This window comes from Podarcis erhardii (genome assembly GCF_964252035.2).
Source record: "Podarcis erhardii genome assembly, chromosome: Z".
NCBI classification, from domain to species: Eukaryota; Metazoa; Chordata; class Lepidosauria; order Squamata; family Lacertidae; genus Podarcis; species Podarcis erhardii.
The window spans coordinates 51,634,020-51,656,601 of NC_138504.1; the positions used below are offsets into that span (position 1 = coordinate 51,634,020).

General features: G+C 42.8%; 1 protein-coding gene across 15 annotated transcripts in view; it reads left to right on the forward strand.

Moving 5' to 3' along the window:
• The window catches only part of LOC309334139 (uncharacterized protein), a 26,044-nt gene that overhangs the window by 891 nt on the left and 2,571 nt on the right, over positions 1 to 22,582 (forward strand). For 2 of the 15 annotated variants that reach the window (XR_014152916.1, XM_081848248.1), the window contains exons 3-15: positions 6,917 to 6,994; positions 7,125 to 7,176; positions 12,049 to 12,199; positions 13,116 to 13,169; positions 13,272 to 13,346; positions 17,051 to 17,107; positions 17,185 to 17,241; positions 17,360 to 17,413; positions 19,616 to 19,660; positions 19,923 to 19,967; positions 20,204 to 20,248; positions 20,687 to 20,731; positions 21,785 to 21,892. Coding sequence is in view for 14 of the 15 variants with exons in the window: in XM_081848248.1 (XP_081704374.1) it covers positions 6,917 to 6,994; positions 7,125 to 7,176; positions 12,049 to 12,199; positions 13,116 to 13,169; positions 13,272 to 13,346; positions 17,051 to 17,107; positions 17,185 to 17,241; positions 17,360 to 17,413; positions 19,616 to 19,660; positions 19,923 to 19,967; positions 20,204 to 20,248; positions 20,687 to 20,731; positions 21,785 to 21,892 (866 nt within the window). In the remaining variant the exon portion in view is untranslated. The remainder of the gene's footprint in view (positions 1 to 6,916; positions 6,995 to 7,124; positions 7,177 to 12,048; positions 12,200 to 13,115; positions 13,170 to 13,271; positions 13,347 to 17,050; positions 17,108 to 17,184; positions 17,242 to 17,359; positions 17,414 to 19,615; positions 19,661 to 19,922; positions 19,968 to 20,203; positions 20,249 to 20,686; positions 20,732 to 21,784; positions 21,893 to 22,582) is intronic. The other 13 variants (XM_081848255.1, XM_081848256.1, XM_081848257.1 and 10 more) reach the window with 13 other exon arrangements.

Here is a 22,582-nt window from a genome sequence, read left to right on the forward strand (position 1 = left end):
TGTCTATTTCCAGGGAGTTTCCTGCCTCTTTCCAGGGAGTTTCCTGTTTGCTTCCTGTTTTTTTTCCCGTGAGTTTCCTGTCTATTTCCTGGGAGTTTCCTGTCTATTTCCTGGGAGTTTCCTGTCTCTTTCCAGGGAGTTTCCTGCCTATTTCCTGGGAGTTTCCTGTCTCTTTCCAGGGAGTTTCCTGTCTCTTTCCAGGGAGTTTCCTGTTTGTTTCCTGTTGTTTTTCCAGTGAGTTTCCTGGCTATTTCCTGGGAGTTTCCTGTCTATTTCCAGGGAGTTTCCTGTTTGTTTCCTGTTTTTTTCCCAGTGAGTTTCCTGGCTATTTCCTGGGAGTTTCCTGTCTATTTTCAGGGAGTTTCCTGTCTATTTTCAGGGAGTTTCCTGTCTCTTTCCAGGGAGTTTCCTGTCTCTTTCCAGGGAGTTTCCTGCCTATTTCCAGGGAGTTTCCTGTTTTTTCCCTGTTTTTTTCCCAGTGAGTTTCCTGGCTATTTCCTGGGAGTTTCCTGTTTATTTCCAGGGAGTTTCCTGTCTATTTCCTGTCTATTTCCAGGGAGTCTCCTGCCTATTTCCAGGGAGTTCCCTGTTTGTTCCCTGTTTTTTTCTGGGGAGTTTCCTGGCTATTTCCTGGGAGTTTCCTGTCTATTTTCAGGGAGTTTCCTGTCTCTTTCCAGGGAATTTCCTGTTTATTTCCTGTTTATTTCCAGGGAGTTTCCTTTCTATTTCCTGTCTATTTCCTGGGAGTTTCCTTTCTATTTCCTGTCTATTTCTTGGGAGTTTCCTGCCTATTTCCTGTCTCTTTCCAAGGAGTTTCCTGTCTGTTTCCTCTCTATTTCCATAGACAGGAAACTCCCTGGAAAGAGACAGGAAACTCCCTGGAAATCGACAGGAAACCCCCTGGAAGAGACCGGAAAATCCCTGGAAATAGACAGGAAACTCCCAGGAAATAGACAGGAAACCCCCTGGAAGAGACAGGAAACCCTGGAAATAGATAGGAAACTCCCCGGAAATAGACAGGAAATAGACAGGAAACTCCCTGGAAATAGACAGGAAACTCCCTGGAAAGACACAGGAAACTCCCTGGAAAGAGACAGGAAACTCCCTGGAAATAGACAGGAAACTCCCAGGAAAGAGACAGGAAACTCCCAGGAAAGAGACAGGAAATAGACAGGAAACTCCCTGGAAATAGACAGGAAACTCACAGGAAAGACAGGAAACTCCCAGGAAAGAGACAGGAATCTCCCTGGAAAGAGAAAGGGAACTCCCAGGAAAGAGACAGGAAACTCCCAGGAAATAGGAAATAGGCAGGAAACTCCCAGGAAATAAACAGGAAATAGACAGGAATCTCCCTAGTAATAGACCGGAAACTCCCTGGAAAGAGACAGGAAACTCCCAGGAAATAGACAGGAAACCTCCTGGAAGAGACAGGAAACCCTGGAAATAGATAGGAAACAACCTGGAAAGAGACAGGAAACTCCCAGGAAATAGACAGGAAATAGACAGGAAACTCCCTGGAAAGAGACAGGAAACTCCCTGGAAAGAGACAGGAAACTGCCAGGAAATAGACAGGAAACTCCCTGGAAAGAGACAGGAAACTCCCAGGAAATAGACAGGAAACCTCCTGGAAGAGACAGGAAACCCTGGAAATAGATAGGAAACAACCTGGAAAGAGACAGGAAACTCCCAGGAAATAGACAGGAAACTCCCTGGAAAGAGACAGGAAACTCCCTGGAAAGAGACAGGAAACTCCCTGGAAATAGACAGGAAACTGCCAGGAAATAGACAGGAAACTCCCAGGAAAGAGACAGGAAACTCCCTGGAAATAAACAGGAAACTGCCAGGAAATAGACAGGAAACTCCCTGGAAATAGACAGGAAACTCCCAGGAAAGAGACAGGAAACTGCCAGGAAATAGACAGGAAACTGCCAGGAAATAGACAGGAAACTCCCAGGAAATAGACAGGAAACTCCCAGGAAACTAGGGTTCCCGTGGGGCGGGAGATTCGAACCCGAAACCTTCCCCAAGATCGCGCTAAGGTTCCCGCGCTAAGGTTCCCGCGCTAAGGTTCCCGCGCTAAGGTTCCCATGCTAAAGATCCCACACTAAGGTTCCCATGCTAAGGTTCCTGCGCTAAGGTTCCTGCGCTAAGGTTCCTGCGCTAAGGTTCCCGCACTAAGGATCCCGCGCTAAGGTTCTCGCGCTCAGGTCCCCACGCTAAGGTTCCCACGCTAAGGTTCCCACACTAAAATTCCCGCGCTAAGATTCCCGCACTCAGGTTCCCGCACTAAAGTTCCTGCGCTATAGTTCCCATGCTACGGTTCCCACACTAAAATTCCCGCGCTAAGGTTCCCGCACTCAGGTTCCCACACTAAAATTCCCGTGCTAAGGTTCCTGCTCTAAGGTTCCCACGCTAAAATTCCCACACTAAAATTCCCGCGCTCAGGTTCCCGCACTAAAATTCCCGCGCTAAGGTTCCCGCACTCAGGTTCCCACGCTAAAATTCCCACACTAAAATTCCCGCGCTCAGGTTCCCGCACTAAAGTTCCAGCGCTATGGTTCCCATGCTAAGGTTCCCGCGCTCAGGTTCCGGCACTAAAGTTCCAGCGCTATGGTTCCCATGCTAAGGTTCCCCCAATAAATTCCCGCACTAAGGTTCCCGCGCTAAAATTCCCACGCTAAAGATCCCATGCTAAGGTTCCTGCGCTAAGGTTCCCGCACTAAGGATCCCGCGCTAAGGTTCTCGCGCTCAGGTTCTCGCGCTCAGGTTCCCGCGCTAAGGTTCCCACGCTAAGGTTCCCACACTAAAATTCCTGCGCTAAGGTTCCCGCGCAAAGGTTCCCGCACGAAAGTTCCCATGCTAAGGTTCCTGTGCTAAGGTTCCCACACTAAAATTCCCGCGCTAAGGTTCCCGCACTCAGGTTCCCGAGCTAACATTCTCGCGCTAAGGTTACCACGCTAAGGTTCCCATGCTAAAGTTCCCGCGCTATAGTTCCCATGCTACGGTTCCCACACTAAAATTCACGCGCTAAGATTCCCGCACTCAGGTTCCCGCACTAAAGTTCCCGCGCTATAGTTCCCATGCTACGGTTCCCACACTAAAATTCCCGCGCTAAGATTCCCGCACTCAGGTTCCCGCACTAAAGTTCCAGCGCTATGGTTCCCATGCTAAGGTTCCGACACTAAAATTCCCGCACTAAGGTTCCCGCGCTAAAATTCCCACGCTAAAGATCCCACACTAAGGTTCCCATGCTAAGGTTCCTGCGCTAAGGTTCCCGCACTAAGGATCCTGCGCTAAGGTTCCCGCGCAAAGGTTCCCGCACTAAAGTTCCCATGCTAAGGTTCCTGCGCTAAGGTTCCCACACTGAAATTCCCGCGCTAAGATTCCCGCACTCAGATTCCCGCACTAAGGTTCCCGAGCTAACATTCTCGCGCTAAGGTTACCACGCTAAGGTTCCCATGCTAAAGTTCCCGCGCTATAGTTCCCATGCTACGGTTCCCACACTAAAATTCCCGCGCTAAGATTCCCGCACTCAGGTTCCCGCACTAAAGTTCCCGCGCTATAGTTCCCATGCTACGGTTCCCACACTAAAGTTCCTGCGCTAAGGTTCCCGCACTCAGGTTCCCACACTAAAATTCCCGCGCTAAGGTTCCCGCACTCAGGTTCCCGCACTAAAGTTCCCGCGCTAAGGTTCCCGCACTCAGGTTCCCGCACTAAAGTTCCCGCGCTAAGGTTCCCGCACTGAGGTTCCCACACTAAAATTCCCGTGCTAAGATTCCCGCACTCAGGTTCCCGCACTAAAATTCCCGCGCTAAGATTCCCGCACTCAGGTTCCCGCACTAAAGTTCCCCCGCTAAGGTTCCCGCACTCAGGTTCCCAACTAAAATTCCCGCGCTCAGGTTCCCGCACTAAAGTTCCAGCGCTATGGTTCCCATGCTAAGGTTCCCGCGCTCAGGTTACCGCACTAAAGTTCCCGCGCTAAGGTTCCCGCACTCAGGTTCCCACGCTAAAATTCCCACACTAAAATTCCCGCGCTCAGGTTCCCGCACTAAAGTTCCCGCGCTATGGTTCCCATGCTAAGGTTCCCACACTAAAATTCCCACGCTAAGGTTCCCGCACTAAGCTTCCCACACTGTTTCCCGCGCTAAGTTTCCCGCACTCAGGTTCCCGCACTAAGGTTCCCACGCTATGGTTCCCATGCTAAGGTTCCCACACTAAAATTCCCACGCTAACATTCTCGCGCTAAGGTTCCCGCGCTAAAATTCCCACACTAAAATTCCCGCACTGTTTCCCACGCTAAGGTTCCCACACTAAAATTCCCGCGCTAAGATTCCCACGCTAAGGTTCCCATGCTAAGGTTCCCGCACTCAGGTTCCCACACTAAAATTCCCACGCTAAGGTTCCCACGCTAAAGATCCCACACTAAGGTTCCCATCCTAAGGTTCCTGCGCTAAGGTTCCCGCACTAAGGATCCCGCGCTAAGCTTCTCGCGCTAAGGTTCTCGCGCTCAGGTTCCCACGCTAAGGTTCCCACGCTAAGGTTCCCACAGTAAAATTCCTGCGCTAAGGTTCCCGCGCAAAGGTTCCCGCACTAAAGTTCCCATGCTAAGGTTCCTGCGCTAAGGTTCCCACACTAAAATTCCCGCTCTAAGGTTCCCGCACTCAGGTTCCCGAGCTAACATTCTCGCGCTAAGGTTACCACGCTAAGGTTCCCATGCTAAAGTTCCCGCGCTATAGTTCCCATGCTACGGTTCCCACACTAAAATTCCCGCGCTAAGATTCCCGCACTCAGGTTCCCGCACTAAAGTTCCTGCGCTAAGGTTCCCGCACTCAGGTTCCCACACTAAAATTCCCGCTCTAAGGTTCCCGCACTCAGGTTCCCGAGCTAACATTCTCGCGCTAAGGTTACCACGCTAAGGTTCCCATGCTAAAGTTCCCGCGCTATAGTTCCCATGCTACGGTTCCCACACTAAAATTCCCGCGCTAAGATTCCCGCACTCAGGTTCCCGCACTAAAGTTCCTGCGCTAAGGTTCCCGCACTCAGGTTCCCACACTAAAATTCCCGCGCTAAGATTCCCGCACTCAGGTTCCCGCACTCAGGTTCCCGCACTAAAATTCCCGCGCTATAGTTTCCCTGCTACGTTTCCCACACTAAAATTCCCACGCTAAGATTCCCGCACTCAGGTTCCCGCACTAAAGTTCCCGCGCTATAGTTCCCCTGCTACGGTTCCCACACTAAAATTCCCACGCTAAGATTCCCGCACTCAGGTTCCCACGCTAAAATTCCCACACTAAAATTCCCGCGCTCAGGTTCCCGCACTAAAGTTCCAGCGCTATGGTTCCCATGCTAAGGTTCCCGCGCTCAGGTTCCCGCACTAAAGTTCCCGCGCTAAGGTTCCCGCACTCAGGTTCCCACACTAAAATTCCCGCGCTAAGGTTCCCGCACTCAGGTTCCCACGCTAAAATTCCCACACTAAAATTCCCACGCTCAGGTTCCCGCACTAAAGTTCCAGCGCTATGGTTCCCATGCTAAGGTTCCCGCGCTCAGGTGACCGCACTAAAGTTCCCGCGCTAAGGTTCCCGCACTTAGGTTCCCACACTAAAATTCCCGCGCTAAGGTTCCCGCTCTATGGTTCCCACGCTAAAATTCCCACACTAAAATTCCCGCGCTCAGGTTCCCGCACTAAAGTTCCAGCGCTATGGTTCCCATGCTAAGGTTCCCACGCTCAGGTTCCCACGCTAAAATTCCTGCGCTAAGGTTCCCGCGCAAAGGTTCCCGCACGAAAGTTCCCAGGCTAAGGTTCCTGCGCTAAGGTTCCCACACTAAAATTCCCGCGCTAAGGTTCCCGCACTAAGGTTCCCAAGCTAACATTCTCGCGCTAAGTTTCCCGCACTCCGGTTCCCGCACTAAGGTTCCCACGCTATGGTTCCCATGCTAAGGTTCCCACACTAAAATTCCCACGCTAACATTCTCGCGCTAAGGTTCCCGCGCTAAAATTCCCACACTAAAATTCCCGCACTGTTTCCCACGCTAAGGTTCCCACACTAAAATTCCCGCACTAAGATTCCCACGCTAAGGTTCCCACGCTAAGGTTCCCGCACTCAGGTTCCCACACTAAAATTCCTGCGCTAAGGTTCCCGCACTCAGGTTCCCACGCTAAAATTCCCACACTAAAATTCCCGCGCTCAGGTTCCCGCACTAAAGTTCCAGCGCTATGGTTCCCATGCTAAGGTTCCCGCGCTCAGGTTACCGCACTAAAGTTCCCGCGCTAAGGTTTCCGCACTCAGGTTCCCGCACTAAAATTCCCGCGCTAAGGTTCCCGCGCTAAAATTCCCACACTAAAATTCCCACGCTAAGGTTCCCGCACTAAGCTTCCCACACTGTTTCCCGCGCTAAGTTTCCCGCACTCAGGTTCCCGCACTAAGGTTCCCGCGCTAAAATTCCCACACTAAAATTCCCACGCTAAGGTTCCCGCACTAAGCTTCCCACACTGTTTCCCGCGCTAAGTTTCCCGCACTCAGGTTCCCGCACTAAGGTTCCCACGCTATGGTTCCCGCACTAAAGTTCCCGCGCTAAGGTTCCCGCACTCAGGTTCCCACACTAAAATTCCCGCGCTAAGGTTCCCGCACTCAGGTTCCCACGCTAAAATTCCCACACTAAAATTCCCGCGCTCAGGTTCCCACACTAAAATTCCCACACTAACATTCTCGCGCTAAGGTTCCCGCGCTAAAATTCCCACACTAAAATTCCCGCACGGTTTCCCACGCTAAGCTTCCCGCACGAAAATTCCCGCACTAAGATTCCCACGCTAAGGTTCCCGCGCTAAGGTTCCCACGCTAACATTCTCGCGCTAAGGTTCCTTGCAGGGAACAGGCGCCGTCAGAAACTCACTTACCTCCTTGCGTTCTGCTTCCAGGCGCTGATGGACTTCCCGCCGCGGGGCATGCGGCGCCGGCGCCAGGCGGCCTTCCTCGAACCCGCGCCGCACACGAGGGTGAGTCTCCCCTTCCCTCCCAGCGCCGGGTGCGGAACTGGGTGCGAAACGCGCTACAATTCCCATTCTCTTCTGCCCTTCCGGGTCCAGGTGCGCAACGCGCTATAACTCCCATCTCTGTCGCCCGCAGTACGTCGACGATGCCAGGATTCCCATCCAGCACCGGGGGGTCGCTCTGCAAAGTAAGGCGCCGGCGCCGGGTGCGAAAAGCAGGGGGTGTCGAAGTTCGAGGCTTAGGATGGGAACCTTAGCGCGGCGCCCGCTTGTCCCCGCAGTGGGCGATCCTGGGGAAGGTTGCGGGTTCAAGTCTCCGGCGGCGTGGGAACCTTAGCGCGGGAATTTTAGCGCGGGAACCTTAGCGTGGGAATTTTAGCACGGGAACCTTAGCGCGGCGCCCGCTTCTGCCCACAGTGGGCGATCCTGGGGGAGGTTGCGGGTTCGAGTCTCCATCTTGAACCCAGGTTAGGCTGGAAATAGGAGTGGGAATTTTAGTATGGGAAGCTTAGCACGGGAATTTCAGAGGGAATTTTAGTACGGGAACTTTAGCGCGGGAACCTTAGCGCGGGAACCTTAGCATGGGAATTTAATGTGGGGATTTGTGGGAGTTTTAGCACGGGAAGCTTAGCGCGGGAACTATAGCGCAGGAATTTCAACATGGGAATCTTAGCATTGGAACCTTAGCGCGGGAACCTTAGCGCAGGAATTTCAACATGGGAACCTTAGCGCGGGAACCTTAGCGCAGGAATTTCAACATGGGAATCTTAGCATGGGAATCTTAGCGCGGGAATTTCATCATGGGAATCTAAGCATGGGAACCGTAGCGCGGGAACTATAGCGCAGGAATTTCAACGTGGGAATCTTAGCGCGGGAACCATAGTGCGGGAACTATAGCGTAGGAATTTTAACATGGGAATCTTAGCATGGGAACCTTAGCGCGGTAACTATAGCGCAGGAATTTCAACATGGGAATCTTAGCATGGGAACCTTAGCGCGGGAACCTTAGCGCGGGAATTTCAACATGGGAATCTTAGCATGGGAACCTTAGCGCGGGAATTTCAACATGGGAATCTTAGCATGGGAACCGTAGCGCGGGAATTTCAACATGGGAATCTTAGCATGGGAACTGTAGCGCGGGAATTTCAACATGGGAATCTAAGCATGGGAACCGTAGCGCGGGAACTATAGCGCAGGAACGCGGGAACTATAGCGCGGGAATTTCAACATGGGAATCTTAGCATGGGAACCTTAGCGCAGGAATTTCAACATGGGAACCTTAGCACGGGAACCTTAGCGCGGGAATTTCAACATGGGACTCTTAGCATGGGAACCTTAGCGTGGGAATTTCATCATGGGAATCTAAGCATGGGAACCGTAGCGCGGGAACTATAGCGCAGGAACGCGGGAACTATAGCGCAGGAATCTTAGCATGGGAATCTTAGCATGGGAACCTTAGCGCGGGAACTATAGCGCAGGAATTTCAATATGGGAAAGAGACAGCAAATTCCCTGGAAAGAGACAGGAAATAGACAGGAAACTCACAGGAAATAGACAGGAAACTCACAGGAAATAGGCAGGAAACCCCCTGGAAATAAACAGGAAATAGACTGGAAACTTCCTGGAAAGAAACAGGAAATAGACAGGAAACTCCCTGGAAAGAGACAGGAAACTCCCAGGAAAGAGGCAGGAAATAGGCAGGAAACTCCCTGGAAAGAGTGAGGAAACTCCCTGCAAATAGACAGGAAACTCGCAGGAAATAGACAGGAAACTCCCAGGATGGAGACAGGAAACTCCCTGGAAATAAACAGGAAATAGACAGGAAACTTCCTGGAAAAAATAGGAAATAGACAGGAAACTCTCTGGAAAGAGACAGGAAACTCCCAGGAAAGAGACAGGAAATAGGCAGGAAACTCCCTGGAAAGAGACAGGAAAGAGACAGGAAACTCCCAGGAAGGAGACAGGAAAGAGACAGGAAACTTCCTGGAAATAAACAGGAAATTTTAAGGAAACTCCCAGGAAATAGACAGGAAATAGACAGGAAACTCCCAGGAAATAGGCAGGAAACTCCCTGGAAAGAGACAGGAAACTCCCAGGAAATAGGAAATTCTCAGGAAGCTTGCAGGAAATAGACAGGAAATAGACAGGAACCTCCCTGGAAATAAACAGGAAATAGACAGGAAACTTCCTGGAGACAGGAAACTCCCAGGAAATAGACAGGAAATGGGCAGGAAACTCCCTGGAAAGAGACAGGAAACTCCCTGGAAAGAGGCAGGAAATTCACAGGAAATAGACAGGAAATAGACAGGAACCTCCCTGGAAATAAACAGGAAATAGATGGGAAACTCCCTGGAAAGAGACAGGAAACTCCCAGGAAATAGACAGGAAACTCCCTAGAAAGCGACAGGAAACTCCCTGGAAAGAGACCGGAAACTCCCTGGAAAGAGACAGGAAACTCCCTGGAAAGAAACAGGAAATAGTCAGGAAACTCCCTGGAAAGAAACAGGCAGCTCCCAGGAAATAGACAGGAAATAGACAGGAAATAGGCAGGAAACTCCCTGGAAAGAGACAGGAAACTCCCTGGAAAGAGACAGGAAATAGGAATCTCCCTGGAAATAAACAGGAAATAGACAGGAACATTCCTGGAAATAAAAAGGAAATAGGCAGGAAATAGGCAGGAAACTCCCAGGAAATAGGCAGGAAACTCCCTGGAAAGAGACAGGAAACTCGCTGGAAAGAGACAGGAAACTCCCTGGAAAAAAACAGGAAATAGACAGGAAACTCCCTGGAAAGAGACAGGAAATAGTCAGGAAACTCCCAGGAAAGAGACAGGAAATAGACAGGAAACTCCCTGGAAAGAGACAGGAAATAGACAGGAAACTCCCTGGAAAGAGACAGGAAACTCCCTGGAAATAAACAGGAAATAGGCAGGAAACTTCCTGGAAAGAGACAGGAAACTCCCTGGAAATAAACAGGAAATAGACAGGAAACTCCCTGGAAAGAGACAGGAAACTCCCTGGAAATAAACAGGAAATAGACAGGAAACTCCCTGGAAAGAGACCGGAAACTCCCTAGAAAGAGACAGGAAATAGACAGGAAACTCCCTGTAAAGAGACAGGAAATAGGCAGGAAACTCCCTGGAAAGAGACAGGCAACTCCCAGGAAATAGACAGGAAATAGACAGGAAATAGGACACTCCCTGCAAAGAGACAGGAAACTCGCAGGAAATAGACAGAAAACTCCCAGGAAAGGGACAGGAAACTCCCTGGAAATAAATAGGAAATAGACAGGAAACTACCTGGAAATAAACAGGAAATAGTCAGGAAACTCCCAGGAAAGAGACAGGAAATAGTCAGGAAACTCCCTGGAAAGAGACAGGAAATAGTCAGGAAACTCCCTGGAAATAAACAGGAAATAGTCAGGAAACTCCCAGGAAAGAGACAGGAAAGAGACAGGAAATAATCAGGAAACTCCCAGGAAAGAGACAGGAAACTCCCTGGAAAGAGACAGGAAACTCCCTGGAAAGAGACAGGAAACTCCCTGGAAAGAGACAGGCAACTCCCAGGAAATAGACAGGAAATAGACAGGAAATAGGACACTCCCTGCAAAGAGACAGGAAACTCGCAGGAAATAGACAGAAAACTCCCAGGAAAGGGACAGGAAATAGACAGGAAACTCCCTGGAAATAAATAGGAAATAGACAGGAAACTACCTGGAAATAAACAGGAAATAGTCAGGAAACTCCCAGGAAAGAGACAGGAAATAGTCAGGAAACTCCCTGGAAAGAGACAGGAAATAGTCAGGAAACTCCCTGGAAATAAACAGGAAATAGTCAGGAAACTCCCAGGAAAGAGACAGGAAAGAGACAGGAAATAATCAGGAAACTCCCAGGAAAGAGACAGGAAACTCCCTGGAAAGAGACAGGAAACTCCCTGGAAAGAGACAGGAAACTCCCTGGAAAGAGACAGGAAATAAGCAGGAAACTCCCTGGAAAGAGACAGCGTGGGAACCTTAGCCCCGAGATGTTGTGGGCGTTGCGGGTTCGAGTCTCCCTCCCCGCGGGAAGCTTAGCGCGGGAAACGTAGCGCGGCGCCGTTTTCCCCGCAGTGGCGCCGCCGGAGGAGTGCGCCTGCCCCGAGCCGCTGGCCAAGGGGACGCTGGTGGCCATGGTGGCGGAAATAGGCAGGAAACTCCCTGGAAATAAACAGGAAATAGGCAGGAAACTCCCTGGAAAGAGACAGGCAACTCCCAGGAAATAGACAGGAAATAGACAGGAAATAGGACACCCTGCAAAGAGACAGGAAACTCGCAGGAAATAGACAGAAAACTCCCAGGAAAGGGACAGGAAATAGACAGGAAACTCCCTGGAAATAAATAGGAAATAGACAGGAAACTACCTGGAAATAAACAGGAAATAGTCAGGAAACTCCCAGGAAAGAGACAGGAAATAGTCAGGAAACTCCCAGGAAAGAGACAGGAAAGTCCCTGGAAAGAGACAGGAAACTCCTTGGAAAGAGACAGGAAATAGTCAGGAAACTCCCAGGAAAGAGACAGGAAATAGTCAGGAAACTCCCTGGAAAGAGAGAGGAAATAGTCAGGAAACTCCCTGGAAATAAACAGGAAATAGTCAGGAAACTCCCAGGAAAGAGACAGGAAATAATCAGGAAACTCCCAGGAAAGATACAGGAAACTCCCTGGAAAGAGACAGGAAACTCCCTGGAAAGAGAGAGGAAATAGTCAGGAAACTCCCTGGAAATAAACAGGAAATAGTCAGGAAACTCCCAGGAAAGAGACAGGAAATAGACAGGAAATAATCAGGAAACTCCCAGGAAAGAGACAGGAAATAGACAGGAAATAATCAGGAAACTCCCAGGAAAGAGACAGGAAATAATCAGGAAACTCCCAGGAAAGAGACAGGAAACTCCCTGGAAAGAGACAGGAAATAGGCCGGAAACTCCCTGGAAAGAGACAGCGTGGGAACCTTAGCCCCGAGATGTTGTGGGCGTTGCGGGTTCGAGTCTTAGCGCGGGAAACGTAGCGCGGCGCCGTTTTCCCCGCAGTGGCGCCGCCGGAGGAGTGCGCCTGCCCCGAGCCGCTGGCCAAGGGGACGCTGGTGGCCATGGTGGCGGTCCTGGCCTTTCTAGGCTTCTTCTCGACGTCGGTCTTGTTGGTGGTGGCCGTCTGTTTGCTGCGGCTGGTGGAGCGTCAGCGGTGAGTAGAAAGATGAATATGAATAGGAATAGGAATAGGAATAGGAATAGGAATAGAAATAGGAATAGAAATAGAAATAGAAATAGGAATATGAATATGAATATGAATATGAATATGAATATAAATATAAATATAAATATGAATATGAATATGAATATGAATATGAATATGAATATGAATATAAAAATAAATATAAATATAAATATGAGTATAAGCATGAATATGAATATAAGTATAAATATGAGTATGAATATGAATATAAATATAAGTATAAATATGAATATGAATATAAGTATGAATATGAATATGAATATAAGTATAAATATGAATATGAATATGAGTATAAATATGAATATGAATATAAATATAAGTATGAATATGAATATGAATATAAGTATGAATATGTATATGAATATAAATATAAGTAGAAATATGAATATGAATATAAATATGAATATGAATATAAATATGAATATAAGTATAAATATAAGTATAAACATAAATATGAATATGAATATGAATATAGAAAAGTAAATATAAATATAAATAAATATAGATATATATAGATATAGATATATGAAAGTAAATATAAATATGCAGATTACAATATTATAAATATATTATTATTATTATTATTATTATTATTACAATTGCAATCGACTTGTCTGCATCATATTATTATTATTATTATTATTATTATTATTATTATTACAATTGCCATCGACTGGTCTGCATATTATTGTTGTTATTATTATTATTGTTGTTGTTGTTATTATTATTATTATTATTATTATTACAATTGCCATCAACTTGTCTGCATATTATTATTATTATTATTATTATTATTATTAATAGTAATAGAGTGGCCACTCTAGGAAGTCAGCTCTCTGATTTTAACCCCGCCTCTCTCTTCCAGGAAGTCGGGGAAGGACGCCAACCCCATGTCCAATAGGCCCCTCCCTCCGCTGCCGTAAGTTTCCCGTGGGCGGGACCAGGAGGGGGCGGGGCTAATATTAATATTAATTAATATTAATAAATTAATATTAATATTAGTTATTATTAATTATTTCAGCCCGCCCCGCCCGGAGCGCGTCTACCTGTCGGCGAAATCGGCACCCGGGTACGAGAGGCTGATGGCCACCAGTCCGTGAGTACCTGTCAATCATTCTCGAACCCGGGACCCGGCCCCAGCCCTGTCAATCATTCTGTCGTTCAAATCAATAACCTGTCAGTCATTCTGGGATCCGGGGGGCGGGACCAGATGACCCCGGTTGCCCCATCCCTGTCAATCATTCCGGGATTCGAATCCGGGACCTGTCAATCATTCCCTATCAAATCGATAGCCTGTCAATCATTATGTGGGCGGGACCAGAGAACCCTGTCAATCATTCTGGCATCCAGGGGGTGGGACCATCCCTGTCAATCATTCTGTCAATCATTCTGGGATTGAACCCTGGTTGCCCCCTCCCTGTCAATCATTCTGTCGTTCAAATCAATAACCTGTCAATCATTCTGGGATCCACAGGGCGGGACCAGATGACCCCAGTTGGTTGCCCCATCCCTGTCAATCATTCCGGGATTCGAATTCGGGACCTGTCAATCATTCCGGGTTCGATAAGCATGGTCACCCCATCCCTGTCAATCATTCCCTATCAAATCGATAGCCTGTCAATCATTATGTGGGCGGGACCAGAGAACCCTGTCAATCATTCTGGCATCCAGGGGGTGGGACCATCCCTGTCAATCATTCTGTCAATCATTCTGGGATTGAACCCTGGTTGCCCCCTCCCTGTCAATCATTCTGTCGTTCAAATCAATAACCTGTCAATCATTCTGGGATCCACAGGGCGGGACCAGATGACCCCAGTTGGTTGCCCCATCCCTGTCAATCATTCCGGGATTCGAATTCGGGACCTGTCAATCATTCCGGGTTCGATAAGCATGGTCACCCCATCCCTGTCAATCATTCCCTATCAAATCAATAACCTGTCAATCATTATGTGGGCGGGACCAGAGAACCCTGGTTGCTCCATCCATGTCAATCATTCTGTCATTCGAATCAACAACCTGTCAATCATTCTGGGATCCAGGGGGCGGGACCAGATGACCCCAGTTGGTTGCCCCAGCCCTGTCAATCATTCCCTATCAAATCGATAACCTGTCAATCATTATGTGGGCGGGACCAGAGAACCCTGTCAATCATTCTGGTATCCAGGGAGTGGGACCGTCCCTGTCAATCATTCTGTCCTTCAAATAACCTGTCAATCATTCTGGGATTGAACCCTGGTTGCCCCATCCCTGTCAATCATTCTGTCGTTCAAATCAATAACCTGTCAGTCATTCTGGGATCCGGGGGGGGCGGGACCAGATGACCCCGGTTGCCCCATCCCTGTCAATCATTCCGGGATTCGAATCCGGGACCTGTCAATCATTCCCTATCAAATCAATAGCCTGTCAATCATTATGTGGGCGGGACCAGAGAACCCTGTCAATCATTCTGGCATCCAGGGGGTGGGACCATCCCTGTCAATCATTCTGGGATTGAACCCTGGTTGCCCCATCCCTGTCAATCATTCTGTCGTTCAAATCAATAACCTGTCAATCATTCTGGGATCCAGGGGGCGGGACCAGATGACCCCAGTTGGTTGCCCCATCCCTGTCAATCATTCCCTATCAAATCGATAACCTGTCAATCATTATGTGGGCGGGACCAGAGAACCCTGTCAATCATTCTGGTATCCAGGGAGTGGGACCGTCCCTGTCAATCATTCTGTCCTTCAAATAACCTGTCAATCATTCTGGGATTGAACCCTGGTTGCCCCATCCCTGTCAATCATTCTGTCGTTCAAATCAATAACCTGTCAGTCATTCTGGGATCCGGGGGGGCGGGACCAGATGACCCCGGTTGCCCCATCCCTGTCAATCATTCCGGGATTCGAATCCGGGACCTGTCAATCATTCCCTATCAAATCAATAGCCTGTCAATCATTATGTGGGCGGGACCAGAGAACCCTGTCAATCATTCTGGCATCCAGGGGGTGGGACCATCCCTGTCAATCATTCTGGGATTGAACCCTGGTTGCCCCATCCCTGTCAATCATTCTGTCGTTCAAATCAATAACCTGTCAATCATTCTGGGATCCAGGGGGCGGGACCAGATGACCCCAGTTGGTTGCCCCATCCCTGTCAATCATTCCCTATCAAATCGATAACCTGTCAATCATTATGTGGGCGGGACCAGAGAACCCTGTCAATCATTCTGGTATCCAGGGGGTGGGACCATCCCTGTCAATCATTCTGTCCTTCAAATAACCTGTCAATCATTCTGGGATTGAACCCTGGTTGCCCCAGCCCTGTCAATCATTCTGTCGTTCAAATCAATAGCCTGTCAATCATTCTGGGATCCGGGAGGCAGGACCAGATGACCCCGGTTGCCCCATCCCTGTCAATCATTCCGGGATTCGAATCCGGGAGCTGTCAATCATTCCCTATCAAATCGATAACCTGCCAATCATTATGTGGGCGGGACCAGAGAACCCTGTCAATCATTCTGTCGTTCAAATCAATAACCTGTCAATCATTATGGGATCCGGGGGCGGGACCAGATGACCTCAGTTGCCCCATCCCTGTCAATCATTCCGGGATTCGAATCTGGGACCTGTCAATCGTTCCGGGTTCGATAAGCAGGATTACCCCATCCCTGTCAATCATTCCCTATCAAATTGATAACCTGTCAATCATTAGGTGGGCGGGACCAGAGAACCCTGTCAATCATTCTGGCATCCAGGGGGTGGGACAATCCCTGTCAATCATTCTGTCATTCAAATAACCTGTCAATCATTCTGGGATTGAACCCTGGTTGCCCCATCCCTGTCAATCATTCCAGGACTCGAATCCGGGACCTGCCAATCATTCCGGGTTCAACTCGATAAGGATGGTTATCCCATCCCTGTCAATCATTCCCTATCAAATCGATAGCCTGTCAATCATTATGTGGGCAGGACCAGAGAAACCTGGTTGCCCCATCCCTGTCAATCATTCTGGCATCCAGGGGTTGGGACCATCCCTGTCAATCATTCTGTCATTCAAATAACCTGTCAGTCATTCTGGGATTGAATCCTGGTTGTCCCCTCCCTGTCAATCATTCTGCCATTCAAACCAATAACCTGTCAATCAATCTGGGATCCAGGGCTGGGACCAGATGACCCCGGTTGCCCCATCCCTGTCAATCATTCTGGCATCCAGGGGGTGGGACCATCCCTGTCAATCATTCCGTCATTCAAATAACCTGTCAATCATTCTGGGATTGAACCCTGGTTGTCCCCTCCCTGTCAATCATTCTGCCATTCAAATCGATAACCTGTCAATCATTCTGGGTTATAGGGGGCGGAACCAGATGCCAATGGTTCTCCCGTCCCTGTCAATCATTCTGGTATCCAGGGGGCGGGACCATCCCTGTCAATCATTCTGTCATTCAAACCGCTAACCTGTCAATCCTTCGGGGATCCAGGGGGCGGGACCAAATGACCCCCGTTGCCCCACCCCTGTCAATCATCCCGGGCTTCGCATCTGGGACCCTGTCAATCATTGCCCCACCCCTGTCAATCATCCCGGGCTTCGCATCTGGGACCCTGCCAATCATTGCCCCACCCCTGTCCATCATTCCGGCTTCAAATCGACGACCCTGCTTGCCTGTCAATCCACCCCTGGTTGCCCCGGGAACCGTAGCGCGGTGTCCATCCCCCTGGGGCCAGACCCGTCAATCACCGCCCCACCCCTGTCCGTCAACCCCACTCACGCCTGTCCATCAAACCCTGGTCCAACCAATCAAGGCCCCGTTTTCTCTTCCAGGCGCACCCCGGAAGGCGGGGCTTATCTGAGCGCCAGCGAGCTGCACCCGGGCCCCAGGTAAGCCCCGCCCCTCCTGGCCCCGCCCCCTCCCAGACGCCTGGGTCCCTCCGCTCACCCCGTACTACGTTTCCCAGGAGCCACCAGGCGCCGGGCGTCTACGAAAGGGCCGTCGCCGCGGAAACGGAGAGCCAGTCAGTCCAAGGGCGGGGCGGGGAAAGGGGCGGGGAAAGGGGCGGGGAAAGGGGCGGGACCCTCCCCTGTCCATCCAAGGGGGAGCCCGGTCAGTCCAACTCGGCTTCCCTTTTCCAGGAACCTTCCGGAAAGCGAATACATCACGGTCAACCCGGCGCCGGGTTTTCCCAGGTGGGTTTTGTATTCCTACGATTTCGATTTATAGGATTCTCTATATTTCGATTTAGAGTATTGCTATTTTTATATACGATGTAGAATTTATATTTATATTTATATATTTATATTTATATATTTATAAATATAAATATATATATATATATATATATAGAAATATAGAAATATATAAATATATATAGAAATAAATAGAAATATTTATATTTCTAGTATTTCTATAGTATATTTCTATAGTATATTTCTATTTATAGTATTATCTATATTTATATATTTATATAAATATCTATATATTTATATTTATAGTATTTATATTTATATATAATATATATATCATTTATATCTATATTTATATCTATATATTTATAGTATTATCTATATTTATATTTATAGTATTTATATTTATATATAATATATATATCATTTATATCTATATTTATATCTATATTTATATTTATAGTATTTATATTTATATATAATATATATATCATTTATATCTATATTTATATCTATATTTATATTTATAGTATTATATATTTTTATATTTATATATAATGTATATAATTTATATCTATATTTATAGTATTTATATTTATATATAATATGTATAATTTATATTTATATTTATAGTATTTATATTTCCCATTCTCTTTTATTATACACATACATATATATTTATATTATTTATACTTATATTTATAGTATTTATACTTATATAATATATATATATATATATATATATATATATATATATCATTTATATCTATATTTATATCTATATTTATATTTATAGTATTATCTATATTTATATTTATAGTATTTATATTTATATATAATGTATATAATTTATATCTATATTTATAGTATTTATATTTATATATAATATATATAATTTATATTTATATTTATAGTATTTATATTTCCCATTCTCTTTTATTATACACATACATATATATTTATATTATTTATACTTATATTTATAGTATTTATATTTATATATAATATATATAATTTATACTTATATTTATATTTATCTTTATAGTATTTATATTTCCCATTCTCTTTTATTATACACATACATATATATTTATATTATTTATATTTATAGTATTTATATTTGTATATAATATATATTATTTATATTTATAGTATTATCTATATTTATATTTATAGTATATTTATACAGTATATTTATGCAGTATATTTATATTTATAGTATTGTATATATTTATATTTATAGTATTTATATTTATATATAATATTTATATTTATATTTATATTTATATTTATATTTATATTTATATTTATATTTATATTTATATTTATATTATTTATGTACACAGATATTTATATTATTTATGTACACAGATATTTATATTATTTATGTACACAGATATCTATGTTTTACATCCTCTTTTATTATACACACACACATATATTTTTATTTATTTTAATAGTATTTATATTTATAGTATCTATTTTTTCCATCCTCTTTTATTACAGACACACACATATATATTTATATTTTATATATATATATATATAAAATTATATTTATATTTTTATATTTATTTATTTTTATAGTATTTATATTTATAGTATCTATTTTTTCCATCCTCTTTTATTATAGACACACACATATATATTTATATTATATATATATATATAAATTTATATTTATATATTTATATTTATTTATTTTTATAGTATTTATATTTATAGTATCTATTTTTTCCATCCTCTTTTATTATAGACACACACATATATATTTATATTATATATATATATATATATATATATATAAAAATTTATATTTATATTTTTATATTTATTTATTTTTATAGTATTTATATTTATAGTATCTATTTTTTCCATCCTCTTTTATTATAGACACACATATATATTTATATTATATATATATATATAAATTTATATTTATATTTTTATATTTATTTATTTTTATAGTATTTATATTTATAGTATCTATTTTTTCCATCCTCTTTTATTATAGACACACACATATATATTTATATTATATATATATATATATATATATATAAATTTATATTTATATTTTTATATTTATTTATTTTTATAGTATTTATATTTATAGTATCTATTTTTTCCATCCTCTTTTATTATAGACACACACACATATATTTATATTAATATTTATTAATACTATTCATTTTCTCCTTCCAGCCCCGTTCCGCCCAAGACGTATTCCGGCGCCGGCGGAATTTCCAGGTATGTTATATATAATATTTTAATATTTATTATATATAATATTTTAATATTTATTTATTACCTATCAATAATATATATATTATATATATAATATATATATAATAAATCATGATGATTTATAACAATATAAAAATATGATTTAATAAGAATATAATATAACATAATAGCTTGTTTTGATTTGATAATAATTATAATAATCTATTTTATTATTATTATTATTATTATTATTATTATTATTATTATTATTATTTTCTCCTTCCAGCCCCGTTCCGCCCAAGACGTATTCCGGCGCCGGCGGAATTTCCAGGTATATTATATATATATTATTTGTAGATAAGAATCATAAATCATGATGATTTATAATCGTATAAAAATATAATTTAATAAGAATAGAATAGAATAGAATAGAATAGAATAGAATAGAATAGAATCATTTGTTTTGATTTAATAATAATTATAATAATTTGATTTATTAATATTCTTATTTCATTATTATTATTATTATTATTATTATTATTATTATTATTACTTTTCTCCTTCCAGCCCCGTTCCGCCCAAGACGTATTCCGGCGCTGGCGGAATTTCCAGGTAATATTTTGGTTTCATCATATATTATATTTGCACATATATATATATTTCATTTCATTATAATCTGATTTATCAATTTAATTTAAAATTATTATATTTAAATTTTGATATTTTTATTTTTTATTTATTTTTTAAATTTTATTTTTTTATTTAATATTTAATATTTAATATTTAATATTTTAAATTTAAATTTAATATTCTATTGTTATTAAATTTAATCTTAAATTATAATAAGAATGGAAATTAAATTATAAGAATGAAAAGAAGATAAGAATAGAATATTGAAAGAATAGAATAATAGAATTGAATGAATCTATTTCATTATAATTTCTTTTACAAATGTCATTTAAAATTATTATTAATATATTATTATTATTACTATTATTATTATTATTATTATTATTATTATTATTATTATTATTAATTTTCTCCTTCCAGCCCCGTTCCGCCCAAGACATATTCCGGCGCCGGCGGAATTTCCAGGTAATATTTTCGTTTCATCATATATTATATTTGCATATATATATATATATGCATATTTATATATATATATGATCTATAATCTATTATAATCTATTTCATTATACTTTCATTTATAAATTTAATTTAAAATTGTTATATTTAAAATTCGATATTTTTATTGTTTAATATTCTTTAATTTTTATTGTTTAATATTCTTTAATTTTTATTGTTTAATATTCTTTAATTTTTATTTTTAATGATTTAATAATTAATATTTTAAATTTAAATTTCATAACAATATTATAATTTCATTTATAGATTTCCTTTAAAATTATTATTAATATTTAATTATTATTATTATTATTATTATTATTATTCCGGCATCGGTGGAATTTCCAGGTATATTCTATATATATATTATTTGTAGATAAGAATCATAAATCATGATGATTTATAATCGTATAAAAATATAATTTAATAAGAATAGAATAGAATCATTTGTTTGGATTTAATAATAATTATAATAATCTGATTAATTAATATTCTTAAGAATCATAAATCATGATGATTTATAATCGTATAAAAATATAATTTAATAAGAATAGAATAGAATCATTTGTTTGGATTTAATAATAATTATAATAATCTGATTAATTAATATTCTTAAGAATCATAAATCATGATGATTTATAATCGTATAAAAATATAATTTAATAAGAATAGAATAGAATCATTTGTTTGGATTTAATAATAATTATAATAATCTGATTAATTAATATTCTTAAGAATCATAAATCATGATGATTTATAATCGTATAAAAATATAATTCAATAAGAATAGAATAGAATCATTTGTTTGGATTTAATAATAATTATAATAATCTGATTAATTAATATTCTTAAGAATCATAAATCATGATGATTTATAATCGTATAAAAATATAATTTAATAAGAATAGAATAGAATCATTTGTTTGGATTTAATAATAATTATAATAATCTGATTAATTAATATTCTTATTTCTTCATTATTATTATTATTATTATTATTATTATTATTATTTCTCCTTCCAGCCCCGTTCCGCCCAAAATCTATTCCGCCGCCGGCGCCGAAATCTTGTCGCCGGGCAAAAACGAGGAGGAAATCTACGGAAGCCCGGAAGGGACCAAGCCGGAGAAATCGTACGTGGGAAGTCCCGCCCCGGAAGTCCCGCCCCCAAAAGGGCAGGGAGGAAGAGGAGAGGGGTGGGATGGATGACCCCGGGGGACCTTGGGTCCTCCCTTAATTCCTTCCTTTCCTTCCTCTTTCCTTCCTTCCTTCCTTCCTTCCTTCCTTCCTTCCTCCTTCCTTTGTTCCTTCCTTCCTTCCTTCCTCCTTCCTTCCTTCCTCCTTCCTTTGTTCCTTCCTTCCTTCCTTCCTTCCTCCTTCCTTCCTCCTTCCTTTGTTCCTTCCTTCCTTCCTCCTTCCTTAATTCCTTCCTTCCTTCCTTCCTTCCTTCCTCCCTCCCTCCTTCCTTCCTTCCTCCTTCCTTCCTTCCTTCCTTCCTCCTTCCTCCCTCCCTCCCTTCCTTCCTTCCTTCCTTCCTTCCATCTCTCTCTCTCTCTCTCCTTCTTTCCTTCCTTCCCTCCTTCTTCCATTCCTTCCTTCCTTCCCTCCTTCCCCCTCCCTCCCTCCTTAATTCTTTCTTGCTTTCATTAATTAATTCCCTCTTTCCTTCATCCTTCCCTCCTTCCTACCTTTCCCCTTCCTTCCTTCCTTGGCCTCCGTCTCTCTTTCCTTCCTTCCTTCCTTCCTTCCTTCCTTCCTTCCTTCCTTCTTCCCTTCATCCTTCCCTTCCTTCCTCCCATCCTTTCTTCCATGTCTCTCTCTCT